We start from the raw sequence: 11,340 nt of genomic DNA on the forward strand, positions 1-11,340 counted from the left end.
CCCTATCATCACTTAGTTGATGAGCTTATTTATTCTCATCACCTTTCTGTATGATGATATAATGATATTGAAACGAGAAATAAAATGCCGATCAATCTTGAGTCAAAGGATAAACAGACAATGCCTGACGAGATAAACGATTCTCTGTCCATTGTAGCTCATTGTGTACTTTCAAGATGGCTCCCATCGCTTGACGCAGGATTTCACAACATGACCAGTGAATGCAAGGGATGGCAGAACGCTTGAAAATAATGTTTGTCCCCGCTAGTGGATATTAAGAGTCGTCTGTTTTGATCCTCTTTCCAGCTAAATCTCCGTCGGGTATGTCTGCTTCTTGTTGCTTTCTCTTTTTGTCGTTGTGTTCTGTTGCGCCGCCAGACTCAGAGTTGAACAGCACTATGATGGCTGTCATGTTATCACAACCAGTTCCATCTCCTGTAGTGTCCGGCGCTAAACAAGAATCTAGAAGCTGTAAAGACCAGTAAGTTAGGTATCTTATAACGGATTAGAAAATCGCCCAAACAAAACACGCGCGCTGATTGGTTAAAAATCGTGTTGCTATTAAACAATTAGATTATGAACTCGAGATCTATTTCCGTGTTTCTATCGAGTTTTAGTATAAACCTACCTAGAGAGACATATTTTTCGTAATAGTTACTACCGTATATATTATCGCTTATTTTTCATTAGAATATTATCAGTTGTAACAACCCTCTTTTCTGCACTACTTTTGAAATTTGTTGCAATATTGTAATATGTTTTTATCGATAAAATAAATTAAAAAATAGAAAATAAAAAATAAACCTACCGCGTTCTATCACGAATGCCGCTCTCTGATTAGCTACGCTACTCACTATCTATTCTGTTGTAGATAGTGAGTAGCCTAGCAGTGTGCGCTTGTTAACGAACTGGCGGCCGCTTCCTTCCGTTTTCGAAGTAGCTGTGAAGAGGCTTTAGATAAAGTTTTGAACGACTAGTAGATTTATACTAAAACAATTAGATTATTCGCTCTCGATTTGTATTCGTGATAGTTGCGTCCTCGTCAACTATCACGCGACAGAAATCTCGAGCTCATAATCTAATTGTTTAATAGAAACGCGATTTTAAAATCAGCGCGCGTGTTTTCTTTGGGCTATTTTCCAATTAAAAATTAAAATAACTTTGATTGACAGTAGTCTCCTAAGCAGACGTCTGAGTGGGAGGCTAGATTGATAGTGCATGTTTACCTCCTCACAAATCTTTGTTAGGTTAAGCTGACTGTTCTTTCTTTGTTCTCGTAGTCTGTCTCCCACGAAATCTACGACTTCTTGACTCCCTTTCACATTCCTAAATAACCAAAAAAAAGCACTAAAGTTTCTAAAGGGTTAACAATTAGCACGAACAGCATATGTAAAGGTGAAGGTGAATTAATCACCATGACACGAGCGTGGGACAAAGAAAAATTCTGAGTCCCCGACAGGAATCGAATCCATGACCTCCCGAACACCGGGCGGGCGCTCTATCCACTGAGCTACGAGAACTCATGGAGAGGAAGGTCATTTAACTGAGTTCATATATGACAGGTGTCCTGCATACTGCTAGGATCAACGCTATCGAATTCATCGTGAGTAGTGATAAGTTGATAATGATGGTGAATTTTAAGCTCGGTAATGAAATGTGAAGGTGAATTAATCAACATGACACGAGCGTGGTACAAAGAAAACTCTTTCCAACTTATCATCATATGTAAAGGTTTGCACACACTGTAGACAGAACAGAATTTCAACAGAACGTCTTCTATGATGTAGTCTAGTTCTGGCCTTCTCTCTGCAATAAAACGCTACTCCAAAAACGTAGCGTTGCGTGACAGAGTGAGGTGCAGAACTGGACTACCTATGCTACGAAACTTGGTAAATAATAATAATGAAACTTTATTAAGGTGTCAAACCATGTAGCCTGGGAGAAACCCATACCAATAAGGGGACACAAACTAAGACAAAATACAAAACTGATGATAAGACCAAAAATATCTACGCTAAAATAAATGATTATTCTTACCATATCCCGTCACAGGCGATGACCATAAACTCGTCCGCCCTAAGAAAAATGACAGATATCAGTGTTTACATTCTCAATGGCGACCTCGCATACAATGTTTCTTTAGCCCAAACAACAAGTACATTTTGCTTGCAGTATGTGACCCAGGAGGATGTATTACTTAGTAACCGTGTTTGCCGTATTAAAGCCCTCATCTCACGCCACACTTCACTCAGACTTTTTTCGTAAGCGCCTCCGTTACATTGCTTCGCCCCGCCCCATCCCACCCTCTTGTCAACAGCGATGGAGCTACCGTCTCCCAACAAGGAACCCCAGGTTAATTCTTCCTGCCGTGCATCGTTTATCGAGGATATGATGTTATGATGGCTAATGATGCCAGTGCTTAACTCCGGTTTCTGAGGCGGCTAGGAGAATCACTATTCCCTCTGGAATAGGAGGTAGTTCATCACAGATATATAAGCTCGATTTCTGTAGCCTGAGTCGCAGACAGTCTAAATTACCGGGGATTTTGACACGTCCGGCTGCAACGCAGGCTAGATTTCGGCCGCTCTCGCGAGTCTGGTCTAAGTTCCTTTCCCGAACAGGGGCTGGTAACCGAGTTTATCACTGATAGTGCTACTGTGCTTCGAGAACAATAACCCCAGTCGAAGCTAACTGTTGAAACACTGCCTCCCATGCCATAGGGTGTTGTAATTTTTATGATGAAACTCTACTGGGTTTGTGTAACTCCGTGTTATAGATAACATTAAACAATACCTATTTCTGAAAGACGTTTATATATTAGGCAGTACTGGCATAACAAATGAGAAGTTTGTTGGTGGCTTACTCTGTTAGTGGTGTTTGTCTGACATCTGGCACTGCAGTGATCTGCTGCTCGTAAGCCGATAAATCTGTTTGTAATTTATAGCTATGATCACCTGGAAGGCGAAACAAGTGTTACGATACTCCAACATATTTGACGACGTATTTTGTTTGCTTTTCTGACGGGCAAACAATCACAAGCAATGTGCTAACGCGCACGGGGGATGATATTTTATTTCTACTCACTCTTCCAGCAAAGCGGTCAACAATCCGGCTCGAAGAATTAGCCTCTAGCAATGTATTTCTCAAAAAAAAGTTGGCAACGTTTGACTGAGAATTTACAGTGTTGGTTAAAATTTTAAATTTTCTTTATTCTGAATTTCTGTTGGCTTGAAAATGTGAAGTAGCTGACTGGAGGGGCTCAACAAATGAGGTGAACTCTGCCTAGAAGTATAGAACTTAACATGCTTCCATTGCATTAAGTGCAGTTTCTTATGCACACAAACTATAGCCGATTAACTTTTGCTAGAGTATGAACATACTAGAGTACATGTATAGTATAAATCTACCAGCGTCCTATCACGAATGCTGTACTCTCAATATTGACTAGGCCGCTACCTCTTGTTGTAGATAAGGAGTAGCCTAAAACCCAGTACCAGCTGAAAGTTTTAGTACATAGAGACTATGAATGATAATCCGAGAATGTCCATTATTGTGTCGAAGTTCAGACAGCAGCCTTGCAATGTGCCCTTGTAAATAAAATAGCAGTCGCTTCTTTGCGTTTTCGAAGGGTCTGTGAAGAGGACTTAAAAAAAGTTTTCAACGACTAGTAGATTTATACTAAAAATGCTGTAATCTGATTGGCTGAGCCATTGCACACTATCAGCCATTAGTGTGCACTGGCTTGGTGTGGTCGATAACATTTCAACGTTTTCTCATAATCTAGTTGTTAACTAGAGCATTAACATCGTACCTAACGCTCTTGATAGATTTAGGCCGCCGTTAACTCTTCCTTCACATGTGACCTTCCCGCCTGCTTTGTGAATTCTATTTAATTCATGTTCGTCCTCTGGTTTGTGGTCCATAGACATTTCCAAAGCAATACCATTGCGACACAACACACAACGTGAATCGCCCACATTCGCTACAGATAGTTGATTGCCATGTAACAAAGCGACTATCGCTGTAGTTCCACTGTCATATCCAACCTATAAAATATAATTTGGTACAGTCACGAACGGTCGGGCGTGTTTAAAACACAATGAAATGGCGAAATTATTAAATGTCACCACGGTTAGACTAAATAAACCTAAATTGCGCTCAGGTTAGCCTAAATAGCGCTCAGGTCAGCCTAAATATCACTGACTTGAAGGTGGTTAGCTCGCACTAGTTGTATGGGTTAACCCACATTGTTAGGTGCCATTTCGTCATTTCGTGTTTTCATTAAACACGTCCCGAACGGACCACTAATAACTGGCCTAACTAAAACTTTGAAAATTGAGTTTGCAGACAGATTTGGTTCATGCTTAGAGCGCGACTATCGCAAGATTCGCAGGTAAAATATAAATTCATTTTTTAAGCGACGTTGTCTGCTGAAACTCCCTTAAGAAACCACGACGGCGATGCCGAGGGCAACATCGATTAACAAATGAATTTATATTTTACCTACGAATCTCGCTATATTCTTAAGTCATTTCCCTTTGTTTCTCAGTGTCAAACTATTACGACACTGAATCTGGGACAGGGCGAAACATTTGGAATAAAAATAAAAAAAATTAACCGTCGTGGTTCACGTTCCCCGGACAATGTAGGATTTGGTCATTTCACGTTCTTGTTTTGCAGAGGACGGCAAAGAAATGTACCAAGAATTATAACGCACGTGCACAGCTTTTGTTTTGCTCATTAACCTCTTGTTTGGTGGCGTTCTCGTTCCCGTCGTGGTTTGCTTAAGTTCTCTAAAAACGTGAAATGTCTAAACTCTGCGTATTTTGGAGAATGCAAACGAAGGCGGCTAATTGCTAGCTTGAAAACTTTCTGAGGCATATAGTCTAGACAACTGGGAAATTGAGAAATTCGAAGGTAAAATATAAATTCATTTTTTTACTAAGCGTCGTCCTTGGCGTAGCAGTTGTTATTGCTTAAGCTCCCCATTGTTGTTGTCAATTGTCAATCACTATTCACTTCTGCAAAACCACTGTTACTGCTAGGAGATCGAAGTGAATGTTTCGAGCAAGATGAAGGTACTTTTTGTACTTTATCAGGGATAACATTCATTTTTGAACTTTTCATACAAGTAAACTATTCACCTCATCTGAGCTTTGAAATCCTTCATTTTCATTGGCAACTTGTCCATCTACGTCATCATCATCGTCATCATCATCCTCGTCATCGTCATCGTCATCATCATCTTCTTCTTCTTCTTCCTCCTCCTCGTCACCCTCTTCCTCATCATCGTTATCACCTTCTTCAACAGCAATCTTCTCATCACTTGTATTATTTTCTTCCACCTTTTCCTCTTGACTGGTCCCTGCCTCTTCTTTCTGTGTTTTTTCGTCATTTTTGCTGTCAGTGTCTATTTCTTTGTTCTTCCTTTCCTTGTCATCCTCTGTAGTTTCGTTTGTAGAGTCCTTGTTAGACGAAGAACTTCCATCTCCATCTTCTGAACCATTTTCACTTATCTCTTTCCCGTCTTTGCCGTTTTTGATGCCTGAAGAAATAGTGAATGAGCTCATGAATATTTCCATAAACAAGGGATAGCTTGCATTATTTGATATTAATTTCGATCCCTTGCACAAATTGTACAATTTGAAATGAAATTGTACTTTTTCTTTATACAGTCGAACCCCTCTAATACGGACACAGTGAAGTAAATTTCTAACATGATCTGGTATTGGTATCAATTAGTGTCAATGTTTGTGTAACTGCCGACAGGAAATGGTACATACCGCAAATTATCGACACCCGGTCCCCGGAGTGTCCGTAATAAAGAGGTTAAATTTGCATGAATTTGCTCCCTAGGGCCGAGATTTAGTGTCCATCGTCTGTTTTAGACAGGGTCCGTAACAGAGAGGTCTCCGTATTGGAGATGTCCGTACGGAGAGCTTCGATTGTAGCTTCCACTCAAATGTCAAAATTTTGATCAGAATTATCACGAATCCTGATAGATTGACTGTATGTGTATTTCACTAGAATACAGTCTGTAATTTGTTTTATTCTTTTCTTTCAACTTGACTCCACTACTCTGAACTGCCGCTTATAAGCCCTGGGCTTATGCAACTTTGTAAGGGCTTTTAGATGGACTCATAAACAGAGAGGCTTTTATCCAAGGGGCTCATGACCAGAATAAAAACCATTTTGAAATGAGCTATAGCTGTGTTGATTGAAATAGGTTTTTCTTTTACTGGTTTTTAATAAAGCTTCAAAACATCACAATAAAACAAATTCAAAACAAGGACAATTAAAGGGGGCTTGTTTACAGGTAGATGGGCATTTAACTTGGGGGTCTTATAAGCAGGGAGGGCTTATAAGTAGCAGTTTACGGTATCGTTTTACCATTTTCATTTTGTGAATCAATAATGGCACTCTTCTCTTCTTTATTTTCATTTTCCTCTTCACCATCATCAGCTGCGGTTTGCTCATCATTTTCTGACCAGTATTCCACTTCCTCTTCATTACCATCTCCTAACCTCTTTTTCATCTGAAAAGAAGAAAAATCGACTGAAGTTGATTTAATGAAATTGAATGAGTTTATCCTCACTTAGACTGTATGGTGATCATAAAAATATAGTGTATTACACTATGGATGGAAAGTTTGATTGTGCTGTTACAGGACTCGACCTTCAGGAAAAAAACCTTGGGGCCACCTGGCCCCTACAGTAAGTTTCCAGCAAAAGTATTTCAGTGAAAAGCATGAAAAGTTAGTCCCCGATGAAAAAGATTTGGTCGCATTGGTGACCCCAGCAGTAACAACGTTGAGCTCTGTGTAAATAGAATTTGTAAGAAATATCTTAGAAAAGAAGGGAAGATTGTGACACAAATGTGGTACATGTTAAGATCTTTTTGCACCACTCATTAGCCTGAATGAAAAAGTTATAACTATTTTCTGGCAAAAAAAGGCTTGTAAATTGCTAGCTGAACTACAAAGAGAATGAGCAGTATTTCCTCTTTGATGAGATTCGAATCTTAAATTACAGACCTCTTTCATCTTAGCCAACAGTTCATGCAGAGGCATTGAAGCTTCTTGTTCCAACAATCCAAGATCTTCTTCTTCATCAATATCCTTATCAACTCCTGCTAATTCCTTCAACTCTGCAAGACCCTGAACAACAGATACAGAATAATTGGTTACATGAGAATGTGAGGATGAAAATATCCATTCCTGTTTGAGATGGCCACAGAAGGAAAGTGTGGGAGGTTTATACAACAAGATCATAAAACAAAAGGGAATTTTCAAGTTATTTCAGTGACATCATTTCTTTGCATTACATCTTCTAATGAGATCCACCATTGTGAAAATATCACTTGAGACAGTATCATTTAGTAGTGCAGCTCACCAAGTGGGGCACCATAACTATATAAATAGAACTGCATGCATGCATAAAAATAGAAAACCATTTAATTCTTTTTACATGGCTAGCAGCATGGATCCTGGGTGCCCTACAACAACGATGTCACGGAACATGGCTGCCATACTCCAGCTAATATGTGAACCGATGCATGCAGCCTTGGTTTACAGCATACATCTTGGCAGCTGTCAAACAAGGTATCTGCTGACCAGTATCATGTGCCCATATCACAGGCTCAGGTGTACAGCTCATCGAGGTCACATGTTTTTTGAAGTTGACCACTGCCCAGGTAGTGGTTTTCGTTTGGATCACAGGCTCAAGCCAGGTTACCTTATTGTGATCAGGAGTTTGGCTAAATCTATATATTTGGTGAAGACTTGTTATTCTGTCTTGTTATCTATCTGCTTGACAATGTATTGTACATCATTCAGATTGTATTTAGAGAAATTTATTATTCATTGTCACCAACCTCATCACTGATAATCAGCTGGTCAACTGCCAGGAATGAGTCAACCATTGACTGTTTGATGTCTCCTTTCTTGTAACTCTCTGTGTTCTTCAGAACTTTTGGCAAGTGCTTAGCTACGTATTGTGCTACTTCTGATCCTAAGTGAGCAACACAATAGGAAGTAAGTGACAAACCATGTGAAAGATGATTTCCAGTCCATACTGCATGGTCCTAGCACCCTAATGTTTACAAAAATAAAAAGTCTCACACGATGGAATGTGAATCGATGTTATTCGTCACGAACGACATACCTTATAGACCACTTTCACAAATGGCGGCTAATTATAAATTCTTTGGCAAGTATTAAAATTAGCCTTACTAATCTCGTTTTGAAGTTGGTAATTCAAAAGAATTTTTACTCTGAAACGAGGTTAGTAAGGCTAATTTAAATGCATACAAAAGAATTTTAAATTGGCAGCCATTTGTGAAAAGGGTCTATCTTGGTGGCCTTTCAAATTCTTTTTCCAACAGCTTCATTGATTTTTACAGCTGCAAAGTTGTTTCATCAACTGATAGGAGAAAGAACAAAGCATGAAACTTCGCACCATAAGAGTGGTTGACATGAAAGTTTGAATTTACTTCATGTAAGTATGGAAGTCACAAAATGTTCACATTTTGTGATGTCTTACATGGGATAACACAAAAAACGTAAACAAACTCTTGAGAGTGTACAGTATGGACTGGAAATCATCTTAAAATGGTGTGTTTCAATATATTAAAAAACATGTTTACCACTTCAGTCAGAAAAAAGCATGAAAGCTCAAAAATCTACCTAGTAAAATGGGACGGATGGTAGCCTACTGATTAGGGTGCTGGATTCCGGATTGAGTGAGCCAGGTTTGCACCCTTATCAGAGTCATTCTGTGGTGTTCTTGTGCAAGACAATTTACACTCGCAATGCCTCTCTATACCCAAGGGAATAAATTTGTACAGACAACTTTATTGCCAGAGGATAAAATAGTGGTGGACTAGAAATGGCATAGAAATAACCTCTTCTTGTTACAGAAACTGAGACAATCTTCAATGGTGATGGGTCATTTTGCCTAATGCAAAGTGAAAGGCAGCCAAAATAAAACATTGCTCAAAATGCCACTAAAAGACAATTTTCCAGATCCTTTTATACCTCCATGGCCATCATAAACTGCAAACAGTGTGGAACTGTTGTCAAAATCCAACATGCAGGTATGTGCATCCTGTAAAAAAATGAACCAAAGCTAACGTTAAGCCTAGAATAATGTCTACTTGATAAATGATAATCAGCCCCTCTGGGAAATTTGACTCTCTGAGGCCAGGAATGTGTTGGACAAACAAGAAGAATAAGATGAAGACATCACGTCTTCTATCCACATTCAAAGAAGACAAAGAACATGTGGGCTATTGTAATGATTTTTTACATATTAAACAAATTGATATTTTCAATATGGCAGTCAACTGACTAAGCTCGGTTTACAGTTTATATACAGTTTTTATAAATTTACTTTTTTATTTTTGAAAGTTTAAGTGCATCAGATATAGATAGAAGATGTGATGTCTCCAACTTATTCTTTTATTCTTCTTGATAATCAGCCCCATCAATGACTTGGACCTCATTCAAAAATGATCTCACTCACTGTGACAGAATAAACTTTTCAAGCAACTTTTTTTGAAAAGCTGTTAGTTTACAAATAAACTTGTTAGTATGGAAGAATCATGATTACTCTAAACTCCATGTGAAACAAAAAATCGCTTTGAGAATCAGGAGTTTAAGATATACTGTAAATACAAGATAAACTAACAGTGAAACAAAACCAAGGTAAATGACTTTTTGTTAATTGGAGATTGTTATTCTGGACCCTTCATCCTACAATGAAAAGACCACGGTGTTGTCTTAGATGGAGTAGGAAAATGAATCAAAGTTTTTTTCTTATTTACAGGGTAGGCATTTCAGAGATGCAGCCACATCAATCAACAAATGCATCTATTCAGTGCACCCCAGGGAATGTTTGCCCAATATGGTGCATTGCAAACATTGCAATGTTTGCACAGGCAAGGATTTTGCACTGACCATTACATGGCCATTTCCTAGAAGCAAGAAATTTTAATTTGCATTATACAGTGGTACCTCGATACAACAAAAGGCCAAAGGACTGGCAAAATATGTTCACCATAAAAGGGTCTCAAATATCAGGATTCTTCTCTATATGTTTTACTATTCCTGGGGCAAAGAATTAATACCCCTTGTTAACACAATTCAAGGACTTCGCTAAACAGGGCTTCGTTAAACCAAGGTTCCACTGTATCCATATATTTGAGATACATCAGTATCATCCCAAACAACTAGCCATCCAATCAGAACATGGTTTACATAAACAAAATTTAACACCTGGATAGCACTGTATATTCCATGCACGCAGAGTATGTGCTCAGAAGGTTTATTTACAGTTGCTAAGTACTGCTGTACAGGATAAGATGTGACAGTCTATTCAGACACGACTCAATGGAGATAAACTGTTTTTCTCTGGATTTTTTATCATAGAATAGGTTGGAATGACTTTGAACTATTTCAGCTTTATTTTTCTCCCTGAAAAATAAGCTTAACCTCCGCAGATCGTTAGAGCTCTTAATAGTTTAAACCTATCTTATATAAGCTCCAGCTTACATCGGATTCACCATGTTATCTGTAAAGTTTAATATTTAAAAACATCTGCCACTATTTCTTCCCTGGCTGTGATTCACTTCAATCCCTTTCAAGTGGTACAACCTTTAGCCCTGCCATATGAATAAACAAAACGCCTCTCCGAAGAAAACCATCGAAATGGATTTCGTCGATTTTTATCGTCAGCCAACAAAGCTGATTACTCAGTGAAGCTAAAGAAAGGTGGAATCCAGAGAGCCAAAGGTATACAAGATGGAGTGTATTAAAGCCAATCACTCAAAGAGTAGTTGTCAATGATCAATAAATACAACTGTTATCAACGCTTCGCTTTATACACAAGGTGTAAGAGTTTATTTTGCGGTGCAAACTCACTTACCTCCATAGTCACACGCCAGCCTTGCATACAGGATACGCCATACCTTACTTTACCGTTTTCGCTGCTCTCAGAAATCTTCTCCGTTTTTGGTTTCGCCAAATACGCGCCCATAATGTTTGGAAAGAACGTTCGTGCAAATAAAACTTGTAACCACGAGGCTTGCTTTCTCTCCGCTGCAGATTAAAATTCTTGATCTTACAATGTGAGGCACAAAACTCGCGGGCAAGATGCGCTCGAACTTCCTGTTTTGGTATTGCTGCTGAATTGCCTGCGGGCTCAACCTTTGACAAAAGTTACTTTAAAACTTTTTAACGCTTATCAACAGATCATGATTTGTCAATTAAATGACATTATCATAGATGGCTTTTTCATGAAAATAAGTTTATAGATTGAAAGGGAGAAAGAAGCGCATTTTAAA

At 38.7% G+C, this 11,340-nt stretch overlaps 1 protein-coding gene across 1 annotated transcript; it reads right to left on the bottom strand.

The window, feature by feature from the left end:
* On the bottom strand, positions 1-11,128 carry LOC145462957 (protein phosphatase 1G-like). Its single transcript, XM_081446638.1, has 11 exons — positions 10,923-11,128; positions 9,035-9,104; positions 7,873-8,009; positions 7,034-7,156; positions 6,391-6,535; positions 5,145-5,545; positions 3,812-4,046; positions 2,864-2,954; positions 2,038-2,076; positions 1,227-1,326; positions 1-469 (listed from the first exon to the last, which is right to left on the bottom strand). The coding sequence occupies exons 1-11, from the start codon at positions 11,031-11,033 to the stop codon at positions 275-277; spliced, it is 1,647 nt and encodes a 548-aa protein (XP_081302764.1). The 5' UTR covers positions 11,034-11,128; the 3' UTR covers positions 1-274.
* Positions 11,129-11,340: the final 212 nt, after the last annotated feature.

Source organism: Orbicella franksi, chromosome 12 (assembly GCF_964199315.1).
Source record: "Orbicella franksi chromosome 12, jaOrbFran1.1, whole genome shotgun sequence".
Taxonomy (NCBI): Eukaryota; Metazoa; Cnidaria; class Anthozoa; order Scleractinia; family Merulinidae; genus Orbicella; species Orbicella franksi.

Coding starts and splice junctions, on each gene's coding strand:
- LOC145462957 (XM_081446638.1), bottom strand. CDS start 11,033: ATGGGCGCGTATTTGGCGAAACCAAAAACGGAGAAGATTTCTGAGAGC. Junction 4,047..5,144: donor GATTTCAAAGCTCAGATGAG/GTGAATAGTTTA, acceptor TATATTTTATAG/GTTGGATATGACAGTGGAAC. Junction 1,327..2,037: donor ATCGCCTGTGACGGGATATG/GTAAGAATAATC, acceptor TTGGTTATTTAG/GAATGTGAAAGGGAGTCAAG.